Source organism: Echiichthys vipera (genome assembly GCF_963691815.1).
Source record: "Echiichthys vipera genome assembly, chromosome: 10".
Classification (NCBI taxonomy): Eukaryota; Metazoa; Chordata; class Actinopteri; order Perciformes; family Trachinidae; genus Echiichthys; species Echiichthys vipera.
The window spans coordinates 31784530-31803063 of record NC_139835.1 but is presented as its reverse complement, the minus strand read 5'-3'; the positions used below and the strand labels follow the sequence as shown (position 1 = coordinate 31803063).

Genomic DNA, 18534 nt, shown 5'->3' with positions numbered 1-18534 from the left:
GCGTTTGTAATGTGTTTGAATGCATTTTGTTTACATATATCATAGTAAATAGAAGTTATTTCGTCTTCGGCTTCAGAGAAACAAGATAAATTTGTGTCCACGTGATTAAATTTGGTGTAAAACTGAAGCCTTTAAAAGTGTGAAGTCACCGGAGAACCCGTTGGGGAATGCGGTTCAGGTTTGACAATGCGGCACTCAGCGCGCATGCGCCGGTTTCCAGGAAGTGTTCAGGTTTTTCTTTCCCCAGCTGATAAAACCAAACAGTCAACAGAGGAGCCTGAAAACCTGCGCTGCACAATCCGCATCACACACGGTGAGAAAGCCTCATGTTTCCCTCTGAGCCGCTGCGGGTTGTTCACACCGGCAGCTCGGGTTTGTGTCACGGATCTGGCGTCGAAATGCAGTTTAGTGTCGTCTGATGTGAGGTGTCCCGTTAGCACAGACAGATGAGGGGGCTCACAGGGGCAGGGATGACACACCGGGGTCTGATCTGCTGCAGGGACGTGGTCTGAGGACACGGAGCATCACTGCATGAGGAGGGGACACAGATAGGAACAGACACAGGCATGCATCTGAACCTGAGGACACAGATGAGACACAGATGAGACACAGATGAGACACACAGGGCTGAGAAATGTTTTACCTTCTTCTTCTTCTTCTCTTGTGTCCATCTGTGCATGTGCATGCAGAGTCAGATGCCTTCATCTTCAGTGAACACACCAGGAGACAGGAAAGTGTGTGTGAGGCAGGTCAGGTGTGAGTGCGGGAGACGTGCAGGGACGGATGCATTACTGATCAGGGCGACAGGGCGCAGGGGCCCCACACCACCCCCGGGGCCCACACATGCAAAATGTCCATCAGAGAGAAATACTGAACATGATGAGATGTGAAATGAAGATAAAGAAACATAAAACGACCACAAAGAGACAAACACGACCACAACAAGACACAACATGTCCGAAGAGACAAACGACAACGACAAAGAGACAGAAAATGACCACAAATAAACATGAAACGACCACAAAGAGACAGAAAATGACCACACAAAGATGCAGAACAGCCTCAAAATGAATCAAAATGAACAAAGATACAAACAGCAACTGCACAGAGACACAAAAGATCACAAATAAACATGAAACAGCTACTAAAGAGACACAAAATGACCACGAAAAGGGGCAAAACGAACCATAAAGAGACAGAAAATAACTAAATTAAAGGACAACACAACCACAAAGATGCATACCGACTCCAAAGAGACTCGAAACAAACAGAGAAACAACTGCAGAGAGACACAAAAGATCACAAATAAACATGAAACAGCAACAAAAGAGACACAAAAGACCACAAATACAACATGAAACAGCAACAAGAGACACAAAATGACCATGATAAAGGGCAAAACGAACCACAAAGAGACAGAAAAGAACTAAAATAAAGGACAAAACCACAATGAGAGACACAACGACCACATAAAGATGCATAACAGCCTCAAAGTGACTCAAAACAAACAGAGAAACACCTGCACAGAGACACAAAAGACCACAAATGAACATGAAACAGCTACAAAAGAGACACAAAAGACCACAAATGAACATGAAACGGCAACAAAAGAGACACAAAAGACCACAAATGAACATGAAACGGCAACAAAAGAGACACAAAATGACCATGAAAAGCGGCAAAACGAACCATAAAGAGAAACAACGACCACATAAAGATGCATAGCGATGACAAAGGGACTCAGAGCGCCGTGGCTCGTGTGCAGTAAAGATGGCGGGCCGTCTGCACGTCTGTCTCCTCACGCACCGATGCGTTCAGGGTCGGTAAATGTAAAGAAGTGCAGATGCATGTTTCTCTGCAGCCGCTCTGATCGTCTCTCTATCGATGCACCGAGGAGGCGTTTGTGTACGTGAGGTGGAGCGTGACGTAACCCTGCAACCTTTCACTTCTTCATCCAGACAGAAGGAGAGCAGAGAGGTTGCGACCCCGCCGCAGAGACGCACCCATCTCCACCGCAGGGAGGAGGCCCAGCCGCGCTGCCGTCTCCTACGCGGGCCGGTATGAGCTCCAGAGGGGGTGGAGGCCGCACCAACGGCACGCTGCCGCAAACCAAGATCTGCCAGTTCAAGCTGGTGCTGCTGGGGGACATGGCCGTGGGCAAGTCCAGCCTGGTGCTGCGCTTCGTCAAGGGCCAGTTCGACGAGTTCCAGGAGACGACCATCGGAGGTGAGCGAGGTCACGACGCGGTTACGGACCACGGTGAGGTAAAGAGCGCCCCTGCTGACCTCTCAGGGTTTGTTTTGTTGCTGCAGCGGCGTTCCTGGCTCAGTCGGTGTGTCTCGATGACACCACGGTGAAGTTTGAGATCTGGGACACCGCGGGACAGGAGCGGTACCACAGCCTGGCTCCCATGTACTACCGCGGCGCGCAGGCTGCCATCGTTGTCTTCGACATCACCAAGCCGGTAAAGTATCGTCACGTCCAGTCCGTTAGTGCTCCATGAGGTCTGGGCAGCATCAGGGTCCCACCCCTCCATCAGATCCTCTTCCAGGACGGTGTCAGTGACAGTCCAGCTGACAGGGTCGCACTATTATAATAATATATAATAATACTAAATATAAATAAACTTTATTTATATGAAGCATCTGTTAAAACAGTTACAAAGTGCTTTACGAGCAGAGACAAAATAATTAAAGACAGAATAAAAGAAGCTTAAATGTCACAAGAAATCAATAAAAGCTCATTTTAAAGAGGAGAGTTTGCAGCCGGGGTCGTGTTTCCCCGACTCGCTCCCGTTTCTTCAGTGAGACACGAGAAAGACACTGAGGCAGAGGGAAAACATGTTTTTTCCTGCATTTTCCAGCACTTCAAGCTCCCGTACGAACCCTGTTCAATCTGACATGAATATGAATATATGAAGTGTGTGTCTGTGCTTTATCTGACCTGTGTGTGTCTGTGCAGGAGACGTTTGAGAGAGCCAAGGCCTGGGTGAAGGAGCTGCAGAGGCAGGCCAGTCCCAACATTGTTATCGCTCTGGCCGGGAACAAGGCCGACCTGGCAGAGAGGAGACTAGTGGAGTACGAGGTGAGAGACGTGTAGCCTAAGGGCGCCCTCCCACTGTGCCTCCGTCCCGTGCCCCGTGCTTTAGGGTCCTTGTCCCCCCCTCCAGGCCCGTTTGTACTCACACTACCTGGGCCTCGGAGAATGCTTCTTGCTGCCTATACGTCATCACGCCGTAACACGTCACACGCATTGATGACGTCATGGCGATGCGTGGCTTTGTTTCCAGATCTTTCCGTAGACCTCTGAGTTTTTGTGCGTCTTGTCGACTGTTTTTGAATCTTTTCATCGACCAAATCTGCAGTAAACACTCCACCTCCGCATCACACCAACGTGAACCTTTCACCACCATTGTTTGAAATGTCCGCGCATGGTCCCTCCTTCTTTTTTCTACGTCCCAACAGGCGCACAGGAAATGACCTCAGAACCGCCGTAGGCCTCGTGCTCGTACACGTGCGCACGCTCGTGCTCGTACACGTGCAAACGTGCTTTACTAAAGCCCACCTCTCCCAAACGGGCCGTGGACGGCAAGCGTGCCGCTCCTAGACGTGGTACGGTTGCACTCACACTGGTCAAAGGAACCAGACTTTAGCCGTGACACGTGCTGGGGCACGGGACGGAGGCAAAGTGGGAGGGCGCCCTGACTCTTCACACAGAGAGGGAACGAATGTCTCCGGGCTGAGAATCGACCGTGGAGCCGGAGAAGAGTCACGAGTTTAGTTCACAAACACGTTGAGTTTGTGGGGGAGGTGCAGTCGGCCTGTTTTCAGCTTCAGGCTCTTTTTGTTTAGTGTGTGTTTGTTTCCTGCTGCTGCTGCTGCTGCTGCTGCATCACTGTTGTGTGTGTGTGTCGTGTACAGGAAGCCCAGACGTACGCTGAAGACACCGGCCTGCTCTTCATGGAGACGTCCGCTAAAACAGCCATGAACGTCAACGAGCTCTTCCTGGCCATCGGTGAGCGTCCTCTCCTCCCAACGAGAACCCGACACCAGAGCTAGATTCAAACCTTTACTGAGGGATTAAATGTTGGTTAAATGTGTCAGAAAGTCTCACAGGTAGAAATTAAAGCCATGAGTTAAGTGGTTCTACGTTTAATGCCAGAGACATTTGGTGAATTTAAGCCTTTTGCAGATGGATTCAGCACATTTCAAACAGGGTTCCTTCACATTTTCCATTTCAAAGCTCCAGACTTCACAGTCAATATTAAAACGTATGAATATCAATGGTTAGATGTTTATTATGTAAATAAATTAGTGATAAACCGACACATCGCTCTATATTTGTGTTTTTTACGTGCATCTGTATCAGTCGATGCAGGCTGCTGCGTTCTCTCTGCGTCCACAGGCGGCTCCGTGTCGCTGCAGACGCCCTTTTAAAGTTCATAAATGTTCCTTTTTTATTTAAACTGAGACAAGTAAAAACACACCTGATCCAACAAATCAACTGTGTGAAGGCGACTCAGTTGGTTGAGTAAATCCAGTCAGGTGTGTTCTGCAGCCACAGCGACTCTTTACTGGGTCAGTTTGAGGCCCCTGCTCTTGATGCTTTGACGAGACGACGACGGGGCCTTCGCCGCTGCACACGGCTTAAAATCTCAGCCTCCCCCAAGTTAGTTTGCATCTTTATTTTCCACCTAGTTTCCGTTATCAACGTCTTTTCTATTGTTCTTCATGAAGACAGCCCTCGGAAAACTTGCATCGACAACAGATCGGCTCCACGACACGTTTGGGAAACAATTAAATTAATGAGAATTGCAGTAACACGGCGAATGGTAACCATGGTAACCCGACAGCTTGATGAGTTTCACATCATCTACAGGTTTTGGTTTGTATGTATTAATTTATATTTTACCTTAGAAAGTGAGATAATAGTCTGGAAACAACACAAACACTTCTCCAAACTGTGCAGGAACCCTGTTTAAAAGCATTGACGACCTTATTTTCTTTAGTTGAATTGATTAAATGCCTTTTAGGACTTGGTAAAGTTCTGCAGGAGCCCAGAGGAAAGTCCTAAAACATCTCTTTGTCTTTATAATGCAGCAAAAAAGATGCCAAAAACAGACACCCAGAACCCGACACATGCAGCGCGACACCGGGGAGTCAACCTCCAGGACCCGGACGCCCACTCCACTCGAGCCTGCTGTGGTGGGAACTAGACCTCCGCAACTCCCCCGCCAGTGTCCCACCATCCACACCACCACCACCACCGCCACCGCAGCCCTTCAACCATCCCGTCTCCTTCCACCAACGTACAGGGGGGCGGGGGCCTGGGGCGTCCACTCACCGCCCTTTACCCTCCACTCATCCTCCTGTCACAGCAGACAGAAATTCAAAAGAAGGAGAAGAAGAGGAACGGGAGAACGCACGGAGACGGAGGAGGAAGACGAAAAGAGTGTTTCACGTCTGCGTCTCTTCGTCCGAGGGGAGGAACGTGTGACGAGTGTGGAAGACAGTGGCAGACCCGTCGTAGTATTTAGCACTAATTGTGAATTTCCTTTGCTCGTCCTTGTGTCCTGCATCCTTTCAGTCGCAGCCCTGATCGCGTTAAAAATGCACAAACGAGCAGCACGCCGGCCGAGAGAGCGAAGGATAAAAAAAAGGTTTAAAAAAAAAGGCCAAGACATGAAACACGAAGTGAGGCGATCGTGAGGTTGTGACTGCTTTCTTCCTCTTCTTTGTCAGAGCTTGCTTCGCCTCCTTGTAGCGCGGCATCAACCAGACCCTGCTGTGAATAACGCCACGTGCCGAACCCCTGGAATGACCCCTGCCCCCGGCGTCTCTGTCCAAACGCACACCCACGCCGCAGCTCGCAGAACACGAGTCCATTTGTACGTATTTATTGTTGATTTCGTTCACTGCTTCAGCGTCTCTGAGGCTCCTTCTTGGGACGGGCGCGACCGTGAACCGACCCGCTCGCTTCAACGTCGCAGAGCGAAATGCTTCAGGTTCGATCGACAACCAATCAGAGACGTGGTCACAAACGTTCTCAAATTACAGCTCAACAGAAAGTCAAATGCTTCTGAATTAAATTTCATGAGAGACAAAGTCAAGTGGTGTTACTCGATCACGCCTGAGCACGCTCTGTTCGCACGCAGGCACAGATACAGGAACCCGTCGGCTTTTGTCCGACGACCATTTAAAGTGTAATTCCGCCGCAAAATCATCCTGTGGTCTTTTTCTGCACTTACACACCTGAAAGAAGCCGCGGAGACGGTTAAAACAAAGCAGCAACAGCGTAGTTAGTGAAGCCAGAGTTTATTAAAGAGTGTTTTAAAGACTTACCTACTGGCCCCTGTACCAGCTCCTCTCATAGTAAAGTCCATTACAGTGGAAGGAGCCCATTGGTGCTTTGTTGTGTGTAGGGACTCTTCTCATGCTGCTGCAGGGGTTTGCTGTTATTTTCAGCAGCATTAGTGGTTAAAAAAGACCTTTGAATGCCTTCGACGTGCTGCCCCGAGCTAACCACTGTTAGCCACGTCCGACTGTTAGCATCTCTCCTGGATTTCTGACTTTTGTCAGACGCAAACAATGACCACGAGAGGAAGTCTTGGCCCCGTAAACGCGTTGGCTGCGGTGGATAGACCGAAATATCAGCTCTTCCATGATTGGCTCGTATCTGCCCGGCTGTCTGGACCGAATCACGTCTCGTTCAGTCACACGTCCCGGGTTTGAGAGGACGGTTGATTTGAAGTTTTGAAACTTGAAAATTGGTCGATCCCTAAAATAAAAGGTCTTTTAACACGTATGTTAAATTCTGACTGTGCACCGTTACGTCGCAAAGTGATTAAAGACATTTTTACGGACGTGTTGTCGCTCATACATGTGAACCAACTCCAAACCGAGACACGTTCAACCCCGCTAGTGCTTTCTGACCGAGAAACAGTCCAGATAAGCCGATCATTGCATCTCCGTGTAGCCGTGAGTCCGACCCGACACAGCGGGAGACCTGGGGCTGTGGAGGGCGAGAGCCACGAGGAAGAGAGGCAATGAAGAACCAAAGCAACCGTCAATCAGCTCAGAGTTCCTGTTGGCATTTTAATCAAGCTAAATGCAAAAAGAGTGAAATTAATAACTTAATAACTGATCGTGCCGACTCGGGGAAAAGACGCTCAGAGACTCTAGACCATGGGTGTCAAAGTCAAGGCCCGCGGGCCAGATCCGGCCCGCAATTGAATGATCTTGGCCCCCGGGATGATATTTGATTAGTATTAGAACCGACCCGCACGCCACAGCCAAACTACATTACCCACAATGCAACGGTAGTGCAAGTGGGCCGCCTCGGCTTCATTATTCATCAGCATTCAGGGCAGATGTCAACTTTCAGCCCAATCACTGACAGAGCCGTACAAAAATATTGGATTATTAATTTAATTGTTAAATAAAATACGGTTCACTGTGTCAGGTCTTGGTTCAACAGGTTATATGTAATCAGTTTAATGTGTTTTAATAAACATTGAACCAGTCCGGCCCTCGGCTTGTAGCAAATTGGTTTTCTTGGCCCTCTGATGTATTTGACTTTGACACCCCTGATCTAGACCCTTTGACGAGACGACGGGGCCTTCGCCGCCGCACACGGCTTAAAATCGCAGCCTCCCCCAAGTTAGTTTGCATCTTTATTTTCCACTTAGTTTCCGTTATCAACGTCTTTTCTATTGTTCTTCATGAATCCAGCCCTCGGAAAACTAGCATCGACAACAGATCGGCTCGAAAATAATTAAATAAATGAGAATTGCAGTCACGCGCCGAACAGTAACCATGGTAACCCGACAGCTTGATTAGCTTCACATCATCTACAGGTTTTGGTTTGTATATATTAATATATTTTACCTTAGAAAGTGAGATAATAGTCTGGAAACAACACAAACATTGCTCCAAACTGTGCAGGAACCCTGTTTAAAAGCAGTTTGGAGTGACTGCACGCAGCGTTTCCCTACGATGAACGCCAGCGTGCGAGACGTAGGGTTCAGAGAACACTGAGACGAAAACACAGTGACACATTTTACATTTGCTTTTCCACAGTATTCAATTATCACTAGTTTCTTCAAACAGGGAGAATTTTTACACAGACGTTCATTACGAAAAAGTACTTTTAAGCTTCAATAACAAAGTGTTTGCTCAACAAAACAAACGTATAATAAAGTGGGAATAACGTATATTTATATATTCAGAGACCGTGAAAACGTCGTGGATCGGAGTCGTTCTAACAAAGATTTGTTGGTCGGTTCTCGCCCGTCACTACGCCCCGTTTCTCCTCTGCTTTTCATCACTGTTCATACATCAAATGAGTCATTTTGAGCCGTATTAGTGGTTAAAAAAGACCTTCGAATGCCTTCACCGTGCTGGAATTACACTTTAAAACTTCTGGAAAGGATCTAAAAAGGTTTTAAATGTAACACGCTCTGGACGAAGTCTCTGTGGTCGTCCATCTCTGGCCCCGCCCACTTTTAATAACGGATAAAAGCGAAACTGTGGAAGGAGAGAACGGCAGGAGGATGATGAAACGTGCCCCTGTTGTGTTGTAACGCGTCCCCTCGTCTGTCCCTCGTGTCCTGAGGCTGAAGCTGAACATGAAATGGTTTTGACGTGTTAATTTATCTTAATATGACGCCGCTGAACCAGAGTGGCGTGCTCGGTTGCGGTGCGAAGAGAAAATAATGAAGTTAAATGATGATAAAAAAACAAAAAAACAGAAGTGCCTATTCCCACTTTTCTTTCTCTGTGAACCCCGTTTGTGTGCTTCGTAGGCAAAGTGCAGGAAAACCATTTCCCCGACATCAGCTCGTTCTTCAAACCGACGCTCGGCGCCGTCGCCGTCGCCCGGCTCCACTGTATCGGCTCTTTGTTTGGATGTAAAGGCATCTTGTTGAAAACACTGTATGTTAAATATTATTGTCTTGATTTTACTGAGTGTTTGTTGGTTTTAGCAGAGCACACGTGAACCTGGAATGAATAAAAAGGACTCTAATTACATCAATGTGCTCAAAATCTGTCTGATTTAAACAAACGCTGGCGTCCACGAGGTTTGATGTTCAATCTCCAGAGACGTGCATGCGGATAACCCGCGTGTGAAGCGGCGCTCTGCGAGTTAAGCAAAGGTAAGAGCTGATTGATGATTACAGACGATCCAATGGAAAGGAAACACACGTGATGACGTTTGGATCTCTGGGAGGTGAGATCCAAAAACTTTCCGCCCAAAGATCCAAACAGAACTTCGAGGTTGTGACTTTAAACGCCATTTGCATTTCAAACTGACGCCCCGGGACACAAACGACTCATTTACATTAAACCACTGGGTCTCAAACTGTGCTAATTACTAAATAAATATCATCTAATCTTCAGCCTCTGATCCTGGATCAGGTCTCGGGGGCAGCAGCTCCAGCAGGGGACCCCAAACTTCCCTTTCCCGGGCCACATTAACCAGCTCTAACTGGGGGATCCTGAGGCGTTCCCAGGCCAGTGTGGAGATCTAATCTCTCCACCTGGTCCTGGGTCTTCCCCGAGGCCTCCTCCCAGCTGGACGTGCCTGGAACACCTCCCTAGGGAGGCGCCCAGGGTTCATCCTTACCAGATGATCCTGAACCACCTCAACTGGCTCCTTTCAACACAAAGGAGCAGCGGCTCTACTCCGAGTTCCTCACGGATGCTGAACTTCTCCCCCTCTCTCTAAGGGAGACTCCAGACCCCCTCCTGAGGAAACACATTTCACACGCTTGGACCTGGACCTGGTTCTTTGGGTCCTGACCTGGACCTGGTTCTTTGGGTCCTGAACATAAATATTTAGTTCTAGAAATTCAAAAGCTTTTTAAATTCAAAATCCGACGACACAGATTTACTTTCACAGCTGTGAGCGTTCAGGTGTTGGGTACGCAGCGTTGCTGTGCATCATTATTCTTGCAGGAAGATGCATTCAAGTCTAAAAACAGATTTGGAAAAACAAGGACTTGATTGGCCCTCGATTTACTGATGCGATCCCTCGGTCTTGAACTAACGTCTCGTGCTCATCACTCCTAAAATCTCTCACTTCTTCGATCTTTAATAATTTAACTCCAGGCGTCGGCGCCCGTCGCTGCTCCTGTCTCCAGTTATTGAAACATTAAACACATTTTATCAGTTTCCTGTGAGAGTTTGCAAAAGTAGCTGAACAATGATTTAAAAACAAAAAGGGGATTTTTAATTATTCATAAACGTTGTCTTGAATTTACATGTTCAAAAAAAATCAACACAAAAAAATCTGTTTCTTAAAATGTCCGATGTTGGATTAAAATATATAAAAATCATATTTGAACAAAAGAGACAACGTGTGAGGAGCTGAGCCTCGCGTAGAGTCTGGAGTCGAACCTCGCAGCTGTATAAAAACAGTAAATACAGAAAGTTTTACAGATGAAGGGAACTAAAGCTGGGACAGACGGGTGGAAAGAGTCCTCACCTTCGGCCCGACCTCTCCCTGACCTCTAATCCTCACCCTCCTCATCCTCCACTGCCGTGTAGATGACCTGGTTCCTGCGTTTGATTCTGGGAGTCGTGCCTTTACTGCCGGGAGCTTCGGCCTCGTCGCTGGTGCGTTTTAGGACGCGTACGGCCGAGGCATCTTCCTCTCCCTCCTCGCAGCGTTCCTCGCTCTCTCCGCTCTCTTCTGTGGGGTGTGTGCGAGCCACCACCGGGGTGGAGTGGGCTGGAGGCGGCAGGTTCATCCGGGGGGACATAAAAGTGGGCGAGGCATCAGATGCTTTGGGCGCTGGCAGAACCATGCGGCTGGGAGTGCGGACTTCCCCTTTATCAGAGAGCTTATCCGCCTTCACTGCTGCTGTCGAGTCGCCCTCCTCCTCCTCCTCCTCTTCCTCCCACTCATCCTCTATCGTGATCTCGTCAGGATTAAATGAGCCCGACATTCCCGAAGTGTCGGTCGGGTACTCGCTGGGTTCGTCCGCGCTTCCCACGCTTTGTCCGTCCTCGTCGTCGTCCTCCTCCCCTCCGGTGCTGCCCTGGATCCGCCCCGATCCAGAGCGGGCGTAGAGGTCCGTGAGGCCCAGCGTGGCGCAGAGCTCCGTCGTCTGAGGGTTGGTGCTGCAGCTGGGGGTGGCGTTGTACTGAGGCCTGTTGGGGTCGTACGCCGGCACAGTCTGGCTAAAGTTGTCGGGGATGGCGAGGTCACCGCTGAGGTCCTCCACCACCTGCATCATGGCTGCCTCTGAAGGTCTGAAGTCCCACCTGATGGGGCAAAGACGAGAGAACAGCTGAGTGGAACAGACTTTAGTATGAGAGGAGCTGGTACAGGGGCCAGTAGGTAAGTCTTTAAAACACTCTTTAAATAAACTCACTTCACTAACTACGCTGATGACGCTTTGTTTTGTGTGTAGGGACTCTTCACATGCTGCTGCAGAGGTTTGCTGTTATTTTCAGCAGCATTAGTGGTTAAAAAAGACCTTTGAATGCCTTCACCGTGCTGCCCCGAGCTAATCACTGTTAGCCACAAAAGACCCTGGGGTGATTTTACGCCGGACTTGCACTTTAACACTTTCACACTTCCTGTCATTGAGAGTCTAAATAACTGTGTACCGTTCATGCAGGCCGTTGTTCTCTGGGGGGTTCCAGGGGTGGGGGGTGGTCCTCTGCAGATTGTTGGTGGCCTTCAGAATAGCGAGCCACTCTGGGTCGTACTCCAGACCCTCGGATGAACCCGGCCTCTCTGGAACATCCACGATCTGCAAACAAGCGTTGGCGTCATTGCTCACATGGACGCCTCAAAGTAGACGCATTGAACTTTGTTTATTTACCAACCAAACTCTCTGTCACTCACCTGTAAGAACTCCCTGTAGGGCAGACATTTATCCAGGGACAGGAACTTGGTCACACGTGGGGCAGAATTAGCTTTGGGCTAAAGACAAGAGGATTCACTCAGTTGGTGTAAAACAGATCGGTACCAAGAATGATTCAAACGTATCAGCAGATACAGGCAGGGACACACCAACATCACTTCATCTGACTGTTGCTTCGCCTGCGTCTCGCCCAATAAGTTAATCTCAAACACACGACAAAAACTACAGCCGACGGCTGACTGGTACGTCTGTTCTGTGCCTGCATCAGGGGAAATGACTCTCCACACCTGCAGGCGGCAGCACTCTGTACTCGTCCAGACACCAGACGATGGAGGGGAAGGTTCAAGACCCCAGTTACAACATTAAAACACATTATTAGAAGGTGTTTGGCCACCTTTTTTAGCCCAGTGCATAAAAAATAAATGATCTGACCTCTCTCTTTACTTTCCTCACTTCCTGTTTCTCTTCGTGTGCACTGACTGAACGGCCAATCAGAGTGGTTCCTCTCACCAACGGGCTCCGCTGGCGTTTCAACGCGCTGAATAAGCTGAAGAACAGCAAGCGAGGGATCTCTCGTACTCTACGGGGGAATTGTTGGGTCTATGTTTATCATAGAGTGAGTTACCTAGTTTGTAAAGTGTCCTGAGATAACTTTTGTTATGTTTGGCACTATAAATAAAATTGAATTGAATTGAATTGAAGGGTCGACTAGTAACAACAATGCGGGACACACCGCAGAAACCGAGTCAGCAGTCGGCCGACGATGTGGTGCATCTCCGCCTTGAAGGTTTCGATTTGGTTTCATTCTTTCTGGAAATACCAACCTTTATGATGGTTGTAACAGTGTGATTGGTCCACTAGCCTCCTGCTGTCGCCGTACTGCGAGGAGCCTGGGAGTGATCTTTGATTCTGCTTTTAAACTTAACAGATAAGTTCAGTCATCAAATTGAGCTTTTTCCAGTTCAGACTACTGAGTGAGCTGAAGCCCTCTCTCCCTCTACCTGACTTTCAGAGGGCGATCCATGCATTTATCACCTGTCCTCTTGGTTACTGTTATTCTCTTTATGTTGGACTAGAGCAGCAGTCTTTGCAGCGTGTGTCGAAACGAGCAGCTCGACTGTTGACAGGGAAAAAACGCTGTGATCACATCTCCCTTATTCTCACCCATCTTCACTGGCTCCACGTCCAGTTTAGGGTTAACTTTAAAACCGTATTGTTTGTTTTTTAAAAGTCTAAATAGTCTAGCCCCTCCTTATTTTATCCGTCACACTCCAGCTGCAGCTTTGAGGTCAAGCAGCCAGTTCCTGCTGGTTCGCCCCAGATCCGACCTAAAGAGCATTTTTTAAGTTCTGTACGCTTTACTCGTCCAAATCAGAGCAGCTGAAACTCTGGAGCGTTTAAAGACCCACCTCGTCTCACTGGACTCCCCCTGACCTGTTACAGCTTTGATTTGTTTTACCGTATCTTAGGAATTGTTCTTATTTCCCTATCTTATTATTAATGTTGATGATTTATGCTGTTTTATCTATAATGCTAGCACTCGACTCTGTTTGTTGTGCAGCACTTTGAGCAACTAGGTTGTTTTTTAAATGTGCAATATAAACATATATATAAATACACTTTGAGTTGAGTTAAAGGTGCTGTTTCGAAATTCTGGGGGAAAGAAAGCTGTGATTGCCTCCACACGGCTCTCACTCTCGTGAAATAACGTTTTTTCACATGCAGCCGGACGTCTTTCACAACAGACAGCGACAAAGAGAGAGACTTCATTCCCTCGCTCTCTTTACATAGAAAATATATTTGCTGCTGTATTAAAGCTCTGCATAAGGAGTCACTGCCTTAAGACTGATACTATCAGCTGCAAAAGACCGTCCCTCTCACCACGTGCTGCATGACGGCAGCAAACTTCACATGCAGATGTGCAGAGAACCAGTAGCTGGGTTGGAGGTGAGCCAGGAGCTCCTCCGCGGCGGGGCTCCCCAGAGTGTTGGACTCCACTTCCTGACGCAGGAACTTCTTCTTTCGCAGCAGCTCCCCCGTGCTGCCGTGGCGGTAGATCCCACGGGGCCAGTCGTGGCTCATGAAGATGTCTACGGGCATCTGGATCTTAGTGAAGTAAAGCATTTATGAGTCTGTGTTCATGTTTAGGGAAATAAAAGGACAATCCTCTCAAATGTGTGCAGATGAATCTGATATTTACCTGTTTCAATTTGAACACCTCAATATTCCGGATGTGGTAAACACTTCGAAGTGTATCAGGATTGTACGGAGGGAATTCATGATGACCTGGAAGAGCACACATCTCGGAAACATTAGGGTTCGGTACCTTTTCTCTGTACTTTAGGGCGCCCTCCCACTGTGCGTGCGTCCCGTGCCCCGTGCTTTAGGGTCCTTGTCCCCCCCTCCAGGCCCGTTTGTACTCACACTACCTGGGCCTCGGAGAATGCTTCTTGCTGCCTATACGTCATCACGCCGTAACACGTCACACGCATTGATGACGTCATGGCGATGCGTGGCTTTGTTTCCAGATCTTTCCGTAGACCTCTGAGTTTTTGTGCGTCTTGTCGACTGTTTTTGAATCTTTTCATGGACCAAATCTGCAGTAAACACTCCACCTCCGCATCACACCAATGTGAACCTTTCGCCGCCATTGTTTGAAATGTCCGCGCATGGTCCCTCCTTCTTTTTTCTACGTCCCAACAGGCGCACAGGAAATGACCTCAGAGCTGCCGTAGGCCTCGTGCTCGTACACGTGTGCACGCTCATGCTCGTACACGTGCAGACATGCTTTACTAAAGCCCACCTCTCCCAAACGGGCCGTGGACGGCAAGCGTGCCGCAGCTAGGCACAGTAAGGTTGAGCTCACACTGGTCAAAGGAACCAGACGTTTTGTTTTTTTCTTAGAGTACTCGAGTTCTCATTCGACAGGTAGTGGGAGCATTACTTAAACGGCACCACGACCGCTTTGGCTCGCCATTATATTATATTATAAGATATTGCAGCGAGCGTTGTCTGTGTGAAGTTTTGAAAAGTGCAACCACCCTTTCCGCTCGTCATCACACTGACTCACTGTAACCTGAACAAGCGAGTGTGTGTCTCCACGTCCTCGTGTGTTACAGTGAATCGGAGCTGGGCGCCACTCTGTCAAACACGCAGAGGAGAGGACAGAGAAGCTTGCACCTACATGCTCGTTAGGGTACTGAACTCTGTACTTTTAAGGTTATCGACCAAATTACGTAGCTCGGTGGGACCAATGTAATTTTAATTGATACCATTAAAAGTACCCGACCCCAAACCTGCGTCATGTCTGGCCTCCTGCACGCGTGAGAGAAAGAGCTCTACAGTCTGTAAATAAAGGTTTAGGGCTTAACAGATGATGCTTCTTTTGTTATGTGTCGGTATGAAGAACTTTTAAAAGACATGTTTAAGTAAAAATATAATATACAGACATACAGGTTATTCCTCCTCTGGATGAAATACAAAAACATGCAAATATATTTGAACCTATGTGGTTTTTTTTCAAATGTCATTTTTGACATAAACTCAAACATTCAGACAGTCAAATCAAACCTCACCCTTTCTGTAATCATGTGATTTGAAGATCCCAGATAAGCCACCAATGCGAATCCCCTTGTAGCGAATGACACCAGCATAACCTGCAGAAACATGGTCCAGTCAGGTCGGGGAGTTCACAGAGAGACAGAATAATCACATAAGTCCGCTGGTCGTACCCAGATAATAAATGTTGGGAGCCACCCAGCCTCCGTAAGGGAGCTCCTGCAGGTGGTTGGAGGCCTCGTGGTTTCCTCCGATGAAGATGGTGAGGACCGGAGCCTTCCTCTCTCCAGAGTAGTATCTGCAGCAAAGACAGTAATATTAAAGTTTGAAATACTCTCACCCATGTGCTGCACCAACGCTGACCCCCCGCCCTACAAAGAACTGACTTGTAAAAAGTCTGCATCGTCCTGTACTTGGCAGGAACGGCCATGCACTTCATGTCTCCTTCATTTCTCACTGCTTGGAAGTCCCCACAGCAAAGCAGCAGGTCCACTTTGATCCCTTCCTTCTTCTCCAGGTAGCCGATCGTCTCGTAGATCTTGTCCAGCTCCCCGTGACAACAGCCTTCGACCGCAATCTTCATGTTGCACAAAGAGGCGAGCAGCTGATCCCCGGGTCAAATAAAAAATAAATAAACGAGTGAGGGTCTGTTTGTACTCTGAGCCCAGCGAGGGGCTGTCAGCCTCCGCACACAGGGACACCGAGGCCGGCTCCTTTGGAGATAATCGTGATCTGTAGGGACACAAAGAAAACAAAGCCACGTTATAATCCTTTCACTAAAGAAGCATCGAGTCGTGACAGGAGGTATAAAACAGTTCTCACAGCGATTTTGACACTTAAAAATCAAGTTTGTACAAGTTTACAGTACAGTTGAGCAAAGTGCTGAACAGGATACAAACACCACATGAACGAGTGTAAAAGTATAACAAAATATGCAGAAAAGAAAATGATATTCATAATAATAACAAAATGTGATAAAGTCAAGGTGGACTGGAAACAGACTCAGAAACATCCTCAGCATCGTCCGGCAGATGTTAAAGGACCTCAGCCTCCTCAGGAACAAGAGTCAACTCTGGTCCTGTTTGTAGACCTCCTCTGTGTTTCTAGACCAGTTCAACTTGTTATTGAAGTTCACCCCCGGGTTCTTCTACTCCTCTACAGTGTCAATATGGTATGGTACAGTGCTCATATTGTACAATAAACAACCAACATGATGTTTGGAGACAGTTTTCTACAGAAGTACAACTCCACAGAAATATAATCACAACTATTCGGGTCATTTGAGAATCAGCAAGAGGGATTTTTCAGGAGAAAATGTCACTAAATGTTGTACCACATAACCAATAAATATAGTAAAATATATTTTATTGTTATGTGGTTTATTGTATAAATACTCTAGGCACACAACATCCATCAGGTAAAAATGCACAGATCTGGAGTCTGCATGTGTGTTATGAAGCCTGATGCATCCTGTTAATTAAAGATTAAAGGTAAAAGAGCCATTTTTAAACCCAGAACAGTTCAAATCATTGAAATGTTCAGGAGTCTGTCTCGATTTCATACATGGCATCATCATATAACAGAACATTTAAGCACTTTTCATACACAACACTATAAATCCAAGTGTTTTCAGGGATTTTCAGCCCCTGCAGAGTGGGTTTTTGTACCTTCTCTGTGTTTAAAGTGTATTTAGAGGACTTCTGTTATAATTTAACACTGCAAATAAAGTTAAATTAGATTGAATTAACTCTTTAAGTTGCTTTAAAAACATTTCTTCCTGACAAACGTGTCTGCTGCTCGGTATTCAGCCTAAAAACGCTCCTTTCTAACATTATTTACATCCGGTCACAACACTGTCAGTTAGCTGCTAAAGCTAGCCACTTAAGCTAGCTATGCTACAGGTTTAATCTTCAAAATGAACATTATTTAACTTAAAAACCCACAAACAGAACAAACTCAATACTCACGGTGACGGGTGAAGCACCGAAGAGTGCGTGTGTCCCGCTTTAAACCCCGGAAAGTCCCGAAGTTTCCCCGTAAATCATGTTTTTATCGCTGATCTGCACATTTATGAATTTTCCCACCTCGCCGCTGACAGCTACAGCGCATGCGCGGAGACGTCACCAGAGTAAAGTAGGTTTCTTAACCGGAAGCAGATTCAACACAAACAACTGGTTTTATTTTTATTTATTTATTTTATATCTATATTTATTGTTCTTATTTACGTGTTTACGTCCTGTTTAATATTCAGAAAGATAACACGTGTTTATTTATTTATTTATTTTTGTATTAATGACATCGTTCAAATGGGTGAAGTTTTTTATATATACTTTTAAATAATTTTTATTTTCTTTTTCTTTTTATTGTTTTTATTTACTTGTTTACGTCCTGTTTAATATTCATATGGATAAAATGACTGTCTGTTACACGGTCTGTGTTTATTTATTTATATTTGTAACATTTACATTGTTCACTTAAGTTATTTATATTTTTATTCTTAGTTATTTATTTATTTTTGTATTAATGACAGTTCACAAGGATTAAGTTATTTATATTTATTTTGTATTTTTGTATCAATAACAAAGTTCATACGGCTGAAGTTATTTATATATATATATATATATATATATTATTTATTTATTTATTTTGTATCAATGACATCGTTCAAACAGCTGAAGTTATTTATTTTTCTACTCCACTACATTTATTTGGTGACTTCAGTTACTTCACAGATTCAGATTATTAATTAAAAAATATTATCAGCAAATTAAGCAGCCTATATTGTTTTATATTAAGCTACACAGAAGAATTTAAAGTGAATCAAATTATCCCCACATTTATCAACTGCAACATTAAAGCAATATTTACATTTATATATCAAAAACATTTAATGTAATAATACTTTTTGTAATTTAAGTACATTCTGATGCTGACGCTTTTGTAATTTTACTTAAATAAAAGTCATGAGTACTTCTTCCACCACTGCTTTTATATATGTATACATTTTTGTAAAACTGTATATATTTAATTCCACTATATTCTATAGTGTGTAGCTCAATAAAGTTTTTTTTAAATATGTATGTATCTAATAAAGTTATGGG

General features: G+C 46.1%; 2 protein-coding genes across 3 annotated transcripts; one reads left to right on the top strand and one right to left on the bottom strand.

The window, feature by feature from the left end:
• The first annotated feature begins 268 nt into the window (after positions 1-268).
• rab5b (RAB5B, member RAS oncogene family) lies at positions 269-8997 on the top strand. Its single transcript, XM_083921454.1, has 6 exons — positions 269-313; positions 1963-2226; positions 2313-2464; positions 2962-3084; positions 3921-4014; positions 5100-8997. Exons 2-6 carry the CDS (start codon positions 2061-2063, stop codon positions 5213-5215), a joined length of 651 nt encoding a protein of 216 aa, XP_083777580.1. The 5' UTR covers positions 269-313; positions 1963-2060; the 3' UTR covers positions 5216-8997.
• Positions 8998-10311: 1314 nt separating this feature from the next.
• On the bottom strand, positions 10312-17529 carry dbr1 (debranching RNA lariats 1). Of its 2 annotated transcripts, XM_083922178.1 has the most exons (10): positions 17401-17529; positions 15820-16165; positions 15607-15731; positions 15451-15531; positions 14076-14161; positions 13757-13981; positions 11857-11934; positions 11616-11761; positions 10486-11267; positions 10312-10404 (listed from the first exon to the last, which is right to left on the bottom strand). In XM_083922178.1, exons 2-9 carry the CDS (start codon positions 16014-16016, stop codon positions 10511-10513), a joined length of 1695 nt encoding a protein of 564 aa, XP_083778304.1. In that variant the 5' UTR covers positions 16017-16165; positions 17401-17529; the 3' UTR covers positions 10312-10404; positions 10486-10510. The 2 variants fall into 2 exon arrangements, with proteins under 2 accessions (XP_083778304.1, XP_083778303.1); XM_083922177.1 differs by having other exon boundaries at positions 10314-11267.
• Between the last annotated feature and the right edge of the window lie 1005 nt (positions 17530-18534).